The sequence below is a fragment of the Carettochelys insculpta genome, chromosome 8, assembly GCF_033958435.1.
Source record: "Carettochelys insculpta isolate YL-2023 chromosome 8, ASM3395843v1, whole genome shotgun sequence".
Taxonomy (NCBI): domain Eukaryota; kingdom Metazoa; phylum Chordata; order Testudines; family Carettochelyidae; genus Carettochelys; species Carettochelys insculpta.
In genome coordinates, this window is record NC_134144.1 from 12,169,262 (window position 1) to 12,187,369 (window position 18,108).

Below are 18,108 nucleotides of genomic sequence, written 5' to 3' on the forward strand. Positions count from 1 at the left end.
TAATTTAGCCAAGCTTAGTCCAAGTTAAAATGTATGAGATCAGTCCATTTCATTGTTTATTAGTAAGGAGAATGGCCCAACAGTAGAGGGAATTTGGCATGAATTTGTTTCTTGCTCAATTAAAACCTTGGTCTGACCTAAGACTATGAATATTGTTTTGCTTCCAGAGAAAGCAAGTTGAATATTAAGGTGTCTGGAAGATGCTCCCTGTCTCAGTCCCATCTGAGTTAGTGGGGTAGTGAAGGATCACCTTACTAGATAAAAGGATTATATCATACTAATAATGCACAGTGCAGATAATAACTTTTGGGGAAAAAGAAGCATATTAGCTATTGGTAATCATGATGTTTTTCATAGAAATAAATATTATTTGGAAAAATACAGAGCTTTAGTGGAATGAAATAGAACATTCCCGTTTCCATTCCTTCCAAAATATGAATAGCGGGTTGGAATAGCGCCGCTAATGTTCATCCAATTTTTATTCTGGGCTTTTAATTTTCTTGTTTGCTTATATTACACCAATCAGTGACTGGCTTTAAAGCTAACCATGATGGCTGAGAATTGTATCTTATGTTTTTACTTAAAGTAATATCACAATACAGATCAGTATTCCTGAAAAAATCTGAGTTTTTGTCCTACCATGTAATATTGCAGAATATAATATTTTAGTTCCATTTATTCTTTAGCCACTTACCAGTGAGTCTCAATTTTGCTCCAAAGTCATGAATTTGTTTGTTTTTATATATAATACCTAGTTGTACTAAGGGACCAGCCAAGTCTATATTCTTATCAGTGTGAGCAAGTGAAAAAAGTAACATGGTTTCACTTCAGAACTTAAATAATAATTTCCTCTTTTTATTTTGTTTCACTGTAGAACTATCTGCTGGGGAAAAAAGAAACCTCTGAGATGGCAGACAGAAATAAAGAAGTGCTGCTGGAGGTAAGACTACCAAAACAAAAATGAAAGTGGTGATTTGTGAGCTACAGTATGTTAAACTCTTCAACTATACTAAGCTTTAAAGTGATAAAGAGTAATGGAAGTTCCACGAAGTGTTGAACAGGCTGTGTCAGATATAAGTATGTACCCCAGGGAGATTCTTGCTGTTCTTGAACTGGGAGCTTTTGGAATAGACAAATTAAGAGAAAGTCCCCATCCATTAGGGGGTTAAAATGCTATGTACTTGCGCAACTCTACTTTGATGTTTGATCAGTGAGAGGAGAGAGATTTTTCAGAGGACAGTGGTATCCAAACTGCATTGACTGTCCCATGAAAACTTAAAGCATATTCTTCTCTGGCAACATATGCTATATCCACAAATGTGTTACTTAGCTAGCACAGAAGCATTTGGCACTGTCCTGATTTAATAGATTAAAAACATCCACAATATAAAAAAATCATAAAAGCAAAGGAGAACAGTAACTGTTGAAAAGGAAGCTACTTAAAATCAAAAGAATTTTGAACAGTTAACCAAGAAAGTATAGGAATAAACATCATAAGTATCACTTATAACCTCATAAACTTAAAATTCTAGATAGTTTTATGCAAACTGAAAGCAGAGATGGTGTAATACTAGAAAGGTTACTAGAAATACTAGATAAGGTAATACTAGAAAGGATCACAGCTGTGTCTCTGACTAATACCAAGCTTTTGAATCAACAGCTGATCTGCAGACCCATATCTGTCAGGTTTGGTTAAAGCCTGTGGAGGACTTTTGGGACCATTACTGATATATATGCATTGGTTAAGAAACCTTCACACCTGTCAACAAGCACTACCATTACTGACATTGTTTACAGATGGAAGAACTATTAAATCAGAGGCAAAGTTCAAATTGGCACATATTCATAATTATCATTTTGCCCTTTGTGTTAGAACTGAGTGGAGAAGTCACCAATCATGCTATATATATATATATATATTCCCTTAATCAAGAACATCAGCCAATAGGATACTAAACCTAGTCTATTTTGTCATTTGAAAATATTAATATGCTGTTATATGTAATTTTGCCCCTTTGCTCCCTTTGACTCTCTGTAGGAATGTTTTTGTGGAAGTTCTGTCACTGTGCCAGAAATTGAGGGAGTCCTGTGGCTGAAAGAGGATGGCAAGAAGTCTTGGAAGAAGCGTTATTTTCTTTTGCGAGCCTCTGGAATCTACTATGTCCCTAAAGGAAAAGCAAAGGTGCTGTCCTTGGTTTACTCCAGGCAATCACTATTTTACTCACTTTGGCATGCTGTCTGGTAACTCTCTAACGCCTGAGTGAAAAACTTAAGCAAAGTGGACATTCTTGTGATAATTTACATGGGCATGTGTAGAAGGAGCCTGGAATATTCAAAGTTTTAGTTGCACTAGGTTTTTGCTTATGTTATCATTACAGCCCATTAATTGCAAACCCAGTTTTAAAATATAAATGAACAATAATTTTATTCAAGAAGGATTTGATGTAAAACAGCCTGATTCCAAATTCAAAAAGTGTGAGAGTATGGTACAGACCAATTCAGTATCTTCTCGCCTGCCTGGTCCAATAGTGCTTTTTTCACAGTTTAAGGACTAAGTGACACTACCAGTATTAGTGTATCCTTGACTAACATGTGCCAAGGAAATACTTCAGTCATTTAGACTAACAAATGACACTGGTTTTAGTAGTTCATATTCCAGGGTTTCTTCTCAGTCTTATTTTATTCACAGTTTCTGGAATCCAGTGCCTTGTTTGTTTGTTTGTTTTTAAAAATCCTGGAACTCAATAAGCTCCCCGGCCCTCCCCCTCAGCCAGTCACGTGGCTGGGGACACCAGGGTACCAGCACTGCTAGAATCAATGTAGATTATACATTTACTGCGCAATTTCTACAACTTTGTTTTCAGTGTCGATGTCATATTATCCTGGTAGGAAAATACTAAGCTGCTACACTGATTATTGTCTTTGTGACTTCCAGGTTTGTTCATGCAAGTCACTGTGCATGGAAATTGCCCGTCCAAAGCACAACAATTCACCTATCCAGCATCTGGCCACCAAAAGCAAATAAATCCCAACCCAGTGTTCTGTTCTGATTGGTACAGTGTCTCCCTGTAGAACTGAGTAAATTTCAAATATTTGTCTTCCTTTTAAGGCTTTCAATTTTATTAGACAAGCTACATATAAGAAATCATATAAAAAGGGTGTACCTTACATTGCTGAATTTGTGAGTAAAACTATCCTAAGAGAAGTACTTAAATAGGAAATCTTAAAACATTGTGGATCTGGTTGAATGCTTATATTAGCAGTAGTTGCTGAAGAATTTCTAATGGGAACATTTCTGTTGATCCTCTGTTGATTTTAAGTTGTAGTGGTGGCCTGGAATATAATACTGTCAAATGAAAACAAAACAAATAATGCACAAAAAGGCGCAGATCTGCAAAAAACAAATCCTGTTTTTTTTTAAAAAATCCTTCTGAATAGACTTATTCCACTTGGCATATTGTTGGTTAGTCTTAATGATTATGTGTTCTATGTTTTAATTAACACTACAGGTTTTTTTATGTGAGTGGAATAAAAAACCCCTTAAACATTTCGCAACATGCTGGGAACTTGTATCACAGATAACTGTAGTATTTTTCTCTGTTAATTCTTCACTTCTTATACCTCATGTTGGTTAAAACTCAGATACAGATATTTTGCCTGTAGAAAATTAGCTAGCTCTCATTGAATTTTGAGGGCACCAGTTTCTTGGTTTAGTTCAGTTTTGGTTTTTAGTTTAGCTTCTTGGAATGGGGCAGACACTCGCACTGATGTAGTTTGCTCTGTGGGATTCTAGTCTAAAGGGCTATCTACAAACACAAAATTCAGTGATTTAACTAAAGATGTGAGATTCATTTTCATGCAACTTTTTTTTTACCTTGCCAGCCCGAACCAATGTAAAAGTTGTCCCCAGTTTAACAAAATTGGAGAAATATTTTATTGCCAGTGAAACTGGTGCAATTTTGTGTGTAGATCAGTTCTAAGAGTGATTCTTTAAATCAAGGTTTTCCATTGTAGCTATTATTTTCCTTATTGATATTTTTTTATAATCGAATATTTTTGTGTTTAATAGGTTTCGCGGGATCTGGTGTGCTTTCTTCAGCTAGATCATGTTAATGTTTACTATGGGCAGGACTATCGAAACAAGTACAAAGCACCTACAGATTATTGTTTAGTGCTGAAGGTAAGTTGTTACATGGTTTTAAGTGTCTTATGTACAGAGCAAATATAGGGGAATTTGATATACTACCTTTGTCTCTCTCTTTCTACCCTCGCCCCCAGCTTCCCCCCTCCCCACACCCCGGAAAGTTAATGGATTCAAAGACGGGTTGTTATCAGAGGTGGGAAAAGTACCCCTAAAATTACTTGAGTAAAAGTGCTGCCACTTGAGGGGAAATGTACTTAAGTCTAATAACTAAAAGAGGGCAGACCAGCTCCTATACCAAACTGGAAGACTAGCCTGTTTTATGGTATTGCAAACCTGCAGTGGGTGCTAGCTAGACAGTCCTCATGGTGCCAATTTGGGTGCAAAGTAATCTTTTATTTTCCTCCTGGAACGTGCTATCCTACCAACCGAACATATAGACCATCTTCAATGACATACCACTTACTTAACAGTTAGGAAGTCCTGATCCAAACCTTAACAGATTAAAGTTGTTTGTGCATTTTCTGCTTTATTTGTTTAATGGATCTGAAATTAGCAATGTCAGGGAGTGAATAACAGCATTTTGAGTGAGTCAATTCTTCAACAGCAGCATTTTTTAAAGTCTTCAGTTCTTAATGTTCTTTAGAACAAAATACCAAAAAACTAAATAATCTCTTTTAGCACCCTCAAATCCAGAAGAAGTCTCAGTATATCAAATATCTCTGCTGTGATGATGTGAGAACACTACACCAGTGGATAAATGGCATCCGTATTGCTAAGGTAATGACTTTGAATCATTTTAGTCCTCTTCCATTCTTGTAATGGAATTAATTAATAATGTGACCTATACATTATTTTGCTGAGGCAGATGAGGTATCGGTAAGGGAAGAGTGAGAAGACATAAAATTAACTAATCAAGAAGTTAATCAGCTATGGATCAAATGTTACTTTTTTGAAACAGTTATTGACACAATGCCTGTTATTTTTTGATAAGCTTCCCTTTATTTAGCTGTTCTCAACTTGAAGCTCCACAAAAGTCTGAAGCTTGCTTTTGTACATATTTCTTGTTGATGTTAGCAACGATGCATACATTTCTTTAGCAGAATTGCTGCTTTAGGTGCTTACACAAATCTTTTTTCTTGACGTCTGGTCCCTCGGTGAAGTCCCACTAGATGTGAGACATGGTTAGTTTTTAGCCATAGTGACTCATTTTGGGCTAACTCAGACATGGATTTGGGAAAGGTAGCTGTATCAAAAATAGAGAGTTAGTGGTAAAGGTAGAGGTTACTTAGAACAAGCTGGTTGGCTCAGTAGATCAAGTAGATATTATTTCACTTTTCTTCCATGTTACCAAATTGTTTGACATTTCTTCTCCAGGATAAGGTAAGCAGTTAGACAAGAAAAGAAGAAGAAAAGACAATGCTACTGTTCTTAAACAAAAAGAAAAACTAAACTCCCATTGAAAATAATCGGACTGCCTAAGTTCCTTAGCAGAGAACCTGCTACTTATCATGTCTAAAAGAAACTGAGGGCAAGAGAAGCTCAGGTCATAAGTCAACCAGCTGGCAAAGGCACCGTCTAAACAGTTGTTACATGTTATTGTTCCTCTTTGTTTAGTATGGGAAGCAACTGTATGTGAACTATCAGGAAGCACTGAAGAGGACAGAGTCAGCATATGACTGGACTTCCCTATCCAGCTCCAGTATCAAGTCAGGATCCAGCTCTTCCAGTTTACCAGGTAACTATAACAGCCTGGCCTGTAATGGAAATACTGTTAATACCATTTACTCCTGAAATCATTTGAAAACTCCTGCTGTGACTAATAAATGTGAGTGGTTATTTTCATAGCCTCAGACTGTCTTTAATCTCAAAAAGCAGTTTATTCTGTTCTGATCTTCAGACATTGTGATATTAATATATTCTACTTTTCTCATTCACAGCTAAAAGAGAATTTATCTAAAGCCAAGAAAAGGAATTGTCCTTTCAAATGCTTTGTACCTATCTTCACCAATTTACAAAATTACACCCCGGCTTGTGTTTCAGTGATGAATGGAAACCTGTACAGTTTTTAAACTGCTTTGGTGGGATAAAATATATGAAATAAAAAAAATCTCTACTCAAAGGCAAAATTCCACAAAGCAGTTCACACAGGCTGAGTCTATGCTAGCAAGGTTTTTTAGCAAAGCTAGGCCTTTTTTGAAAAACACCCACAGTGCGTCTACACACAAAATGCACTCTTTCAATCTGAAATTGAAGGAATGCGGCCATTTTTCCAGCAGCCCTTTTCCTCTCCCCGATGAGCAAAAGTGCCTTTTTCTGACACATTCTTTCAAAATAAAAGCATGTGTAGACACTCTGCAGGCCTTTCTTTTCAAAGAGCAGTCCTCATGGCATCGGATTTTTTGATCCCTGTCCTGTTCTTTGGAGAGAGCATGGGCCGTGTGGACATTCTCTGTAGAAAGAACAGATGGATCTTTTGATCTACTCTTTTGTGTGTGGACGTGATCTTTCAAACGAAGTTTTTTCGGAAGCTCTCTTCCAGAAGAACTTGTTTCAAAGGATCGCTGTAGACACAGCCACAGACTTTTAAGAACACTGGTCTCCAACCTGTAACTATCCCATTTTTAAGACAACCAGCTGTTCAAAAATTGATTAACTTTCACTCATTGTTTACAGCTAATTTACAGCTGCATGGAACTGGGTTTGCACCTGCAAGGGGTAGTCAAGCATAGTTCTGCTGGAAGCAATGTGTTTGTAGAACTGTTATGCTTTGCATGGGCAGAGCATTGTAAAGATACCTTTGGAGCCACCAGGACTAAGGTGTACAACTGTTATGACTTCATGGCATCCTTGGGCCAGGCAGCATGAACAGAAGCTCCTGCAAAGCAGGGAACCAGGATAGCTTTCACGTAACATAACTGATATGCTGCTGTCTTCACAAGGTTGAAGTCTTGATTGTCAGGACTTCTTAGAATCAGTGTATCGGGGGGTGGGGTGTGTTTCCCACATGCAATTTTCCAGCGTGCCTGACCATTAGCTAAATATTTTAGAGGAAGTAGGATCCTTTGGTGACCTAATGTATTTTTAGCAAGCATAAAATTAACCTGTCACCTCTGCACTTAGAAACTTCCATTCATAAAAGTGTCACCTTACAAATGCATTGACTGACTTGGATAAAAATGAACTCTTACCTGTGTTTTGGTATTTTTTTAAACAGAGTCTCAATCAAATCACTCCAATCAATCTGACAGTGGAGTTTCTGACACACAGCCAACTGGCCACGTCCGTTCCCAAAGTATTGTCAGCTCTATCTTCTCTGAGGCCTGGAAGCGAGGCACTCAGCTGGAAGAGACCAGCAAGGTAACAAGAAGACTTTAGCATGAGACTCAACACCCCCCACAAAATGTACGGAACAGAGTGATCTCTTGTCTGCATCTCTCTGTCTCTCCTGAGATTCTTTTCTCTTTACTCCACCTTCTCAGTAGATTGCTTAATAGTTACTTTCAAATGTAGCTTTCTCCCGGCTAATGCATCACCTCTTGAGCTTTCTTACTGGTTTTATGCATGCCCATAGGAACTTGACAGGATTTGTAGCCATTTTCCAATTTAGGTATAAGACAACCGGGGCTTCAGAATTCTGCTGAGTAACATTGAAAAAGACCAAGGAACAACATTAACTGTCAGAATGTTTTTGGGAAGGTCTCTCTATGTAAGAAGCTGGTCAGTTCCTTCCATTGTGAGGTTGTGAAGACCTGAGAGGTAAAGATAGGAGCAGACAGATAACAAGCCTATTTTCCCCTCAGTGCTTTTATTGGGGTTCTGTAAGAATGGAAGCAGTAAATTTTAATATGCTGTGGACAAAATCTGAAAGAGATATAGCAACTAAGTAGTGAGAGGAGAGTGAATGCCTCATAATATTGGGAATTGGGGTATAAAGAATTTCAACTCCTTATTACCTGGCTCAGCTGTGGGTTAGTAATCACCGAGGTCGTACTCCTCCATTGTGAAGTAAGTTGGTAATGCCACTTCTTGTGAACAGCAGGAGACACCACAAACATTACAACTATGAATGACAGCGTTGGTAGCCTTGGCAGAGGTGGTGCCAGAACTGGCGCTGCATCTAAATTAAGTGTCAGCTCAGAGTTGAGGTACATTGTCAGGACAGTGTGTGAGAGATACCTTGGGACTACGTTCTTCAACTGTTGACAATCTTTCATCTATGACAGACACTGCATTTGTTTCGAAAAGATAATGTTTTTTTATAATGGAAACGTATTCACTTAAGTAGAAAGCGTACAGCTCTCGTTTGTCCTCCAGTGCTGATGGGCTGTTGTAGAATAAGATTTCTCACCCATTTATCTCTAACCCCCACAACATGCTATAAAAGCTCCATTGCCCTCTTGTACCACAACAACTGATTTTCTGCATGGAAGAGCCAGGACCAGTCTTTTGGGGCAGCAAGCAAGACTCTGCGGAGCTGAATTGCTCAAGCTTTGGCTTCAGCAACAAGTGGCAGGCCTTGCGCACCAGGCTTCAGCCGCATGCGGTTGGGCTTCAGCTGTCTGTCCTGGGCCCCACAAGTCTACAGCCAGGCCTATGTGGCAGACCAGCTGAGACTGGCTCTCAGCCCTCCAGGAGCTAGACACAGTTGAGAACTATGGTTGTAGACTGTGTAATTAAATGAAGAAAATAAATTGATGCAACACAAATTGTCAAATTCAAACATGCAGAAGTTAAGCAACATACAAGTTATCATTTTCTTAGCAATGTTAACTCATCTACACTGCACATACTTTGTTTCATAGTTTGTCAGAGTATCTGTAGTCTTGGATGGGGGATTTTTACTTAAATCTGATAATTAAGTACTTGCTGTCGTAAGAACAAATGCTGCATGCTGTGGACCAAAGTTTCAAAACTGCGTCAGAGCTGAACATTTGTTCATGCTTGTGATCCTGATATGCATAATCTGAGCAGGCATTAGGCATGTGCCTTTGAAAATCTGCATTGGTACAGAAAATGCAATGTGGATGAGATGATACTGCTATGAATACTGTAATTTTCAATTTCCTGATTTTTTTTTTTAACACTGAAAACTCGCCGCTGCACTTCAATTTTTTGCATTTAATTTTCTTGTAGTTCAACAGGTTGGAAAAGGCTCAGTCCTCTGGACTTGTGATGATGTATTCTTACAGATCCGCATTGCCACTGGCAATGCTCATCTCAAAACCAAAGAGAATTTGTAGTAGATATCTGATTAAAGCATTTTTAAAACACATTTTTTCCTACGGTTCCTTACTGGGGGTTATCCATGTACAAGGACTGAAGTTCTATAATTTATCAGCTTGAGTTTGTGTGAAACACCAAGTGGAACAACTTTTTTAAACAAGAAAGGTTTTATTACTTGCCGAGATAGGTGAATGATTGCTGTAAACCATGGGGTCGGCAACCAAAATAGCAAAAAGGGCCTCCCCCCCCCCAAATTTGGTAAAAACTCAGTAATTCAAGAGCCGCAGTGCACGGGAATATAAGACAGTCGTTAATAAATAACGCCAAACTGTACTTTTTGTAACCCCTATTTTAAGAACTACACACAAACAATGATTTGTAATACAGTATGTGTTTACTGCAAGACGTTCACAAACCTTTTACATATTCTGTTTCCTCACACTTTACACTTGTGTGTGTATTACTGTTTTCCTGACTTCTGTTCCTGAACCCTTTTTAATTATGCGAGTTTTACTTCATGTTTAATTTCAGTTTTCTGTCTGAAACTGCACGTTGCCCTTCACAGCAGAAATGCCACAAGTTTTCTTTTCCTTTTCAAGATCAAGACTTTATTAGCAACATGATCAAAACACAGATACAGTATCACATCCCACAATGCATTGCACATTAAAGAGGGAGTTATCCAGTGTTTTGAGATCGCATATTGTTTGCTACTAAGATAGGAGTTGTTTGTTGGGTTCTTAGATGTTCTTGGTTTTTCAAAAATAATCAGGAGGGTTTTATTTTGTTACTTCGCAATTATAGTGTTGGGAGCCACAAAGAAGTCCTTGGATGTTGCAGATCTAGCCCTAAACACTTCCAGAGTTCACTCTTGCATTTATACAAAGTATATTAAGTTGTGAAAAGTACAGTTTTGAAATAGTTGAGTGTAACAGTTTACAGCTGAAGAATTGAGTACAAATATAGCAATCGCTACGTGAAACAATATATATAGTACCTAATTTTGGTCTTGCTTAGATCTCTGACCTTGGTAATACCAGAGCTCAAAGAAGTAAGGCGATGATAAGAATTAGAGTATATTGGGCAGGAAGAAGATGTCACTGGAATGTTAATACTGTAAAGAGGTCGTTACAATCACAGTGAGGCATGCCTGGTACAGGCAGATCATTGATTGGCCTACAGTGCCTTTTGGAGAGTCTGGCTGGTTTTACAGGAGATGAAACAAGCTATAAAGTTTCAGAATGGAGACTTGGCTTGCCAGTCTGGTTGTAGCTCTGATTCAGATCATTGTGGGACTTGTGCTTCGTCTCTCATTCCTAGGTTATCAGCCCTCTGCTGGGAGGAGGGCTTTCATAGTTTGGTTATCTTCTTGCCAGACAAAACACTGAGGAGCTTCAGAAGGAGTGGGCCATTGAGCAGAAGAAGAATCATAATGCAGGTTATGAATAGCAAAGGAAGAGTGAATAGTGGGAACCCTGCTGATAAAATGAAAAGGTGTTGGAAGAGTCCCAAAAAGGAAAACATTCATAAACGCATTAGATCACTGGATGGAGCAAGGGGAGCTGTTCTTGATTATTTTGTCTGTGAGATTCCCATGCATATAAAGTAATTTTGCAGGCCAATAATGTTTTAGCAATAGCGTAGCTGTTGCATATACAAATTGAAATAGCTTCTTATAGTTTTTAAATATTCTTAGATACACCTCACTGTTGTGAATGAACAGCTGCAAATATAGCCATTTACAGCTGCCTAAGCAAAGAGAAAAAATCTGAAATGCAGAATTAATTATCTTCTGGACCATTATAAACCAGATTTCACTGAACATACTTACGTAATTTGTTACAAATAGTTCTGCATCTTAATAGTTAAGATTCATTGTTCTTTGTCCTTTCCCCAGCATTACATGTATTTCATTTGCTTCGTGTAAAAAATTCCCCTCCCAGATGCCAGGCAAAATTCTTCATCCTTGATTGTATCTAAAATTTTAAAGACATGTTCAGAAATGATATGTCAAATCAATGAAATGATGGCTCTTTAACAATACAGTTGGAGCAAATGAAGTACTCTGTATTTCTGACACCATGAACTTGTCTATCAGCCTAAAACAACAAGAAGTTCTGAGGCACCTTGTAGACTAACATATTTTGGAGCATAAGCTTTTGTGGGCAAAGACCCGCTTCATCAGATGCATGACAAAGATCTGACAAAGCAGGTCTTTGCCCATGAAAGCTTATGCTCCAAAATATCTGTTAGTCTATAAGGTGCCACAGGACGACTTGTTGCTTTTGTAGATACAGACTAACATGGCTACTCCTCTGAGACTATCAGCCTAGGAAAATTTTATTAACCAGTTTAGGTCATTAGCGTTAAGGACATCAAATACATTGTTACTCAGATTAATGTTTTTATTAGTGTGCAAACTGTTCTCCAATTTTTAATGGTGATACAAAATAAGGGCCAAAATGAGAGTTCAGAGAGTGGTTTTGAAATGACCAGAGTGGTCACAGAAAAGCCTCCCCTGTGGTTTTTAAGTCCCAAACCCTCTCTGCGCCGATCTGCACTTTTTGCGCTCCTGTCACCACTTGGTGTTTTGACGCTCCTTGTGTTTCTCCTGTTGCCTCACTGTCTCAGGTCTCAAATGCGATGGCCAGCGTGCCTTATACAGGGCAGAATTCAGGTCAGGGGCTGTTTGGAAAGCACATTAACCTGGGTGACTGGTATTACCGCAGCTGTGCAGACTAACCATTTTAAGAGATCTTAATCTTTCTTTTGGACCTGCTGAATTGTTCTCGGGGTTTGGCTGATTCCTTGTCTCTTACTAGCCTAATCTGACAAATAGAGTCATTATAAGGCATTCTATTTCAGCTGGGTGGCATAAATTAATATTTCTCCCAGTCAAATGAGGAGTAATATCCCTGGATTGGCCCTTAGAACAAATTGATCGGCAAAGCATTTCTTATAAGCTAGCTATTCATAGATCATAAATAGTGGCACCGACTTATAAAAAGTGTAGTGCTGGGGTTCTCAAACTGGGAGTCAGGATGCACGCACACACACGGTTGCGAGCTGTCAACCTTCACTTTACTCCTGCTATACCACCAGCATTTATAATGGTATTAAATTAAAAACAAAAAGCTTGTATATTTATAAGGTTGGGGGGTGGGCGCACACAGGGGCTTGCTGTGTGAAGGGAGTCACCGCCGGTGCAAAAGCTTGAGCGCCGCTGGTTTAATAATGGTGGTTGTCCTTGCCAGTTATCTGGTTCTGGCGTTGAGATGTTAAGAAAGCTTTCACTACAATCCCCATGTAACACATCACTGGGCTTAAAGGAGATTATAAGGTGATAGGTGTTGACAGATCTGAGGAGAAAAATATAATTATGTTCTTCAATCTTTACAGACATTTATATTTACAATTTTAAAAACACTGTAACCCTAATGCTATTGAATAGAATCAGATGAATTGGCTCAGTAGTTGGTAGAATGAAGTATTCTTTCCTGTCTCAACCCATTTATTTTCATCCGTGCTCTCTGTTGCATGTCTAGCCACTCTTTACCAATATAGACTTTTCATAGCAATTTTTTTTATTTTATACAATATGTCCGAGGGTTTTTCCATCGAATTCCCCACTTCTCCCTACTTTGCTGGGCTTCAGTGCATGTTGGATGAAAGTGTCACAGTGATGTACCAGCATTTAGAGCTTGTTCCTGCAGTGTACTGCACTTGTCTCAGAATATTTTCAGTTTTCCTTGTCGCAAAACATTAAAAGCTTCACCACAGCTAACATAATGGCTGGTTCTACACGAGCCCCTTCCTTTCAAAAGGGGCATGTTAATGAGCGGGTTCGAAAGATGCTCATGAGGCACTGCCATGAATATGCAGTGCCTCATTAGCATAATGGCGGCCGTGACGATTCGGAAGTGCGGCTTTTGAATTGTGAACCGCCCGTGGAGATGGGGCCTTCCTGTCTGGTGTTAGAAAGAGGGCTTTTGAAAACTTGGGGGGTCCTTTTGAAAGGTCCCATCTCCACAGGCGGCGCGCAATTCAAAAAGCCGCACTTTCGAATCGCCAGGGCCACCATTATGCTAATGAGGCACTGCATATTCATTGCAGTGCCTCATGAGCATCTTTCGGACCCGCTCATTAACATGCCCCTTTTGAAAGGAAGGGGCTCCTGTAGACACAGGGAACATGTATAGCATGGCCTGGTGCAAGCACAACTCTTGGAATGACAGGGGCTCTTAAAGGCCTCAAATACCAACCACAATAGTGATGCACACGCCGCCCCTTGAACTCTTCTCTGATCACAGAATTTCAGATCCAGGCCATGTTCAGGCAGATAGTTGCATTAACCAAGCACTTAGTTCTCGTGAGACCCCATTTCCAGCCCCCGCCCCCGGCAGTGCATGCAGATTTCTCCATCTCATCAGTGGCCAGAATTTCCTGCGGCTGCATCGTGGTGCTTGTTTGCTGCGTGCTGTAGCCTGTGTCTTACTTTCTCAACGACAAACACATTTAGAACCTCGTTTAATGTCTCTTTCTCTCTTTTTAACCCCCTTCTTTTAGGCCAAAATGGAGTCTGTGAGCCGGCCCTTCACTTCGCTAGCACCTGCCGCCTCCCCACAAATTAAAGTGGCCACCCCATATACAGCTTCTCAGCCATCACCTCCCCTGCCACCTCCCCCACCGCCGCCCCCTCCACCTCCTCCACCCCCTCCACCGCCGCCCCCTCCACCTCTTCCCAGCCAGTCCACTTCTTCGACGGGCTCAGCTGCCACCGTGTTTGTCAAGTACAGCACGATAACGCGGCTGCAGAATGCTTCCCAGAACACCGGGCCTCTCTTTAAACCTCCCCCCGTCATCCAACCAGCGCCCCTGCCCCCAGCACTGGGAAAGCTGCCCATGCTGGTGGCTCCCCCGCCTCCCCCTCCGCCGCCTCCACCAACCCCTGGATCGGCTATGGCACAACTGAAACCAGCTCCCTGTGCCCCTTCCGGGCCACCGTTCACCCCCCCACCGCCTCCGCTCAAAATCCATCAGGTTCCACAGAACATCACTCCAGCTGCTGCATCGTCGCCGCCCCCTCCCCCACCCCCTGTGCCTGCAGCACCTCCCCCGCCAGCCCCTCCTAAGCCCCCCCTGCCTGTCCCCACACAGGCAAGTGCAAAGGCCACACCTCCCGTAGTGACCGATCTCCTGCCACCCGAGCCCACTCCCCTTCCTCCTGCCATCAAAAAGCAGCTGAATTTCACCAGTCCTCCGCCAGCACCAGTTCCTCCAGGCCCTACTCCCCCACCAACCTTACCGAAACAACAGAGTTTCTCTGTCAAACCTCCCCCATCCTTGCAGCCTCCTGGACCATCTGTTGTGAAGCAAATAGCCAGTCAGTTTCCACCTCCTCCAACCCCTCCAGGGACAGAGCCGCTGCCTTTGAAGCCTGTCCCAGCAAGTGGGGCACCACAGTCTCCCCCAGCAGTGAAAGCAAAGCCCAAGTGGCAGCCCACCTCTGTTCCATCTCCTGATTTTCCTCCTCCTCCTCCTGAGAGCAGCCTCGTGTTTCCTCCACCACCCTCCCCAGCTACCTCTGCAGCTTCTCCTACCTTGGACAAGGCGAGCTCTCCAGTCAAAAAGGGCGGCAAGACCTCAAGTCCAGGAGGGAAGAAGCCACCACCGACACCTCAGCGGAACTCCAGCATCAAATCCAGCAGCTCTGCGGAGTATCACGAGTCGAAGAGACCGTCGGTGGACAGCCTTGTCAGTAAATTTGCACACCCACCAGAGCCTTCAGGATCTCCTTCCAAGGAGTCTCCGCCGCCTCCTGCTGCTCCGCCAAAGCCAGGAAAGCTAAATCTCTCGGGGGTGAACCTGCCTATAGTTCTTCAGCAAGGAAGCATTTCAGTGAAGGCACCTACAATAGGAGTCTCTGGGAAGGAGCCTGTGGTCGAATTTCCTTCTCCTCCATCCGATTCTGACTTTCCACCGCCTCCCCCAGAAATAGACCTGCCTTTACCACCAGTAGAGATCCCGTCGGTGTTTTCAGGTAGCACATCGCCAAAAGTCGCCGTTGTTAATCCCCAGCCTCAGCCCTGGTCTAAATCGTCTGTGAAGAAAGCCCCTCCGCCCACACGTCCCAAGCGGAATGACAGCACACGTCTCACGCAGGCAGAAATCGTGGAATCGCATGGGACAGTCACTCCGCACGTGCCCACCTCGCCCAAGTCTAGCCTTAGTGTGCAGCCTGGCTTCCTGGCAGACCTAAACAGGACTCTGCAGAGGAAGTCCATCACTCGGCACGGCTCCCTCTCTTCTTCCCGGGTGTCCAGAACAGAACCGACTGCCACGATGGATGACATGGCATTGCCTCCGCCCCCACCAGAACTGCTTGCTGATCAGCAAAAGACTGGCAGCTACGGAGGCAGTCATATATCAGGCTATGCAACGTTGCGGAGGGGGCCACCTCCTGCCCCCCCCAAACGGGATCAGAACACCAAGCTTTCCAGAGACTGGTAATTGTTAGGCAAACTATATTTAGCGTGACTTTCAGTCACTGCTACAATCATCAGATCTGTACGTTGTGTAGAAAGAGGACATGTGGCTGGGGCCATAACATGATCGAGTGGTCTCCAACTTTCACTAAGGGTAACTGTATTCATTCCCTTTCAGAAGTAGTCCAAAAAGTTAGAGGGTTTGGGTTTGGTTATTCAAGAGGGTTAGAGGAGCATTGTCCTCTCCTTTGCGATTTCTTTTATCCTTCATCTGGATTGGACCAAAAAGCTTTCTTAATTTGTTTTTTCCAGCATTTAAGGGGAAAAAAAGAAATGTTCGTAGTGTCTGTCCATGTGAGACCTGTTTGTGCATGTATGATAAATGTAGTTCTATAATCGATTGTGATATATTATGTCGCAGTTCTAGAAGATAACCAGAATGATTTGGTAGATCTGTATTTATTGTTTCAGTCCACTGACGTATATATTGCCAGGGACTGGACTCTAACCAGTCAAACCTTTACCTGAAAATGAGGACGTAGGGGGCACTTTAAATCAGAAAAAGCATCTTTTGGCAGTTTGTGACGGGTAAATGGTACAGAGCGGAAGTATTCTGTCAGTCTCTGTACATTGTCAATTGACTGACAGTGCAGACACAACACACCAAAACTTCCTAGTGGGAATACTACTGAAAATAAATACATTTTGAGCAAAAAGAAAATTATATATGATGGGCTGGAGTAAAATATATTTATACTGCACAGAGCCTCCCCTTCGAAATAGCTGAAAACCACTCATGGTGCTCAAGTTCTTTGTCCATACAGTAAGTGGGACGCATATTTATTGGTCCAAGCCAATCTCCAGTCTAACTCAGCAAGGAGCCTGGTAGCTTATTTGTACCGGTCTGAAGAAACGCCATGTGAACTCTTTTTGAGAGCTGCCTGGTGCTCCTGCAAGCATTGCTGGGCTGCAGTTCCTGACGTGTTGGGAGGACCTGCAGCCCAGCACCAAAGGCTCAATGATATTTCCTGTGGTATATCCTGTGAGCTGTATGTCATGGGATATATCATCAGTACATGTATACATCTTACTGAAAATACAGGTCTGTTTCAGTGCTCACTAATACTCTATCACATCACATAGGGGTGCTTCTCTTATGGGTGCCTGAAGGCTGAGAGCCCTTGAGGAAGCATTATTTGTAATTTGCAATCAATGCGCTGGAAGTTTTCATTTGGGGAGGGAGGGATGGGACTGGTAATTTCTGTCCAAGAATACCTGCAAACCTGTTTTCTTTGACCTTTTGCGACTGTAACAAATGCATAAGCCTATTAATTAACAAATTGCACTTCTGGCAGTCATGGAAGATGACTGAAAATATATATATAAAAAACTTGGGAGCTGATAAAATCTGCTAGGAATCCAGTTACATTCTGAGGGGCCTTATTAGGAGGAACTAGAGTATTTTATTTGATTTGTTATTTATTTGCTGCTGATTACAACCATACGGTCACACTAATAGATTCTTTTTTTTTTTGTTTGTTTGTTTGTTTTTTGGTAAGCCGCTAGTTTTTGATTGTGCAGTCTTACGCGGGTATGGACATTGTGGTATGGTAGTATAGTTAGTATCAGCAATCTTGTGTCTCATGCATGTGCAGTACAGTGTCCGTTGTAAAATAACGCCAATATTAGCGCTGTACCTTAACATGCTCACTTGTGTGCATTTCCCTGACCACTAAAGAGACACTATCAAGACTGGAGTGGGTCAGATTTTTTTTTTCCCTTCATTAATAGACACTAAAAGAAAGGCAGCCCAGATATCACAAGCGGTGCTGTAATATATCACTTGCATCAGTAACACAGACACTAGTATTGGTAAGAGAACAGAGTTGCCCCTTGGACTCATAGATGTGAGCAGCACTGGTTACCTCATTTCCCTTTTTAAAGGTATTATAATAATAATAATAATCCACGTGAGGAAATGAGGGTTTGCCAAGGAAAGAAGCGGTCACAAAACATCTGTACTTAGATAGCTTTAAAGAAGTGCATCCTGAAGAGAGAAACTTTGTGGTGCTGTCTGTGCTGACCTCTTGCATCTGATTTGTGACTCTGCTTGAGCGCCCTCCGCATCTCCTGGAAATTGTTCTCTTGTTTTAGAGGAGTTTATTTGAGCAATAAGACTACACCATTGTGTGCATTTTTTAACGCACTGCTATGGAAAGGCACTTTTTTGAATCTCTCAAGCTGTTCACAAAAGTT

At 41.4% G+C, this 18,108-nt stretch overlaps 1 protein-coding gene across 8 annotated transcripts in view; it reads left to right on the forward strand.

The window, feature by feature from the left end:
• Positions 1-17,092, forward strand: part of RAPH1 (Ras association (RalGDS/AF-6) and pleckstrin homology domains 1) — a 155,133-nt gene extending 138,041 nt beyond the window's left edge. For 7 of the 8 annotated variants that reach the window (XM_075000705.1, XM_075000702.1, XM_075000707.1 and 4 more), the window contains 7 exons: positions 875-940; positions 2,039-2,182; positions 4,070-4,180; positions 4,823-4,921; positions 5,759-5,879; positions 7,359-7,501; positions 13,934-17,092. In XM_075000705.1, coding sequence (XP_074856806.1) covers positions 875-940; positions 2,039-2,182; positions 4,070-4,180; positions 4,823-4,921; positions 5,759-5,879; positions 7,359-7,501; positions 13,934-15,877 — 2,628 coding nt within the window. In that variant the 3' untranslated portion in view covers positions 15,878-17,092. Of the gene's footprint in view, positions 1-874; positions 941-2,038; positions 2,183-4,069; positions 4,181-4,822; positions 4,922-5,758; positions 5,880-7,358; positions 7,502-11,998; positions 12,045-13,933 lie in introns of all 8 variants that reach the window. The other variant, XM_075000710.1, reaches the window with a different exon arrangement.
• Positions 17,093-18,108: the final 1,016 nt, after the last annotated feature.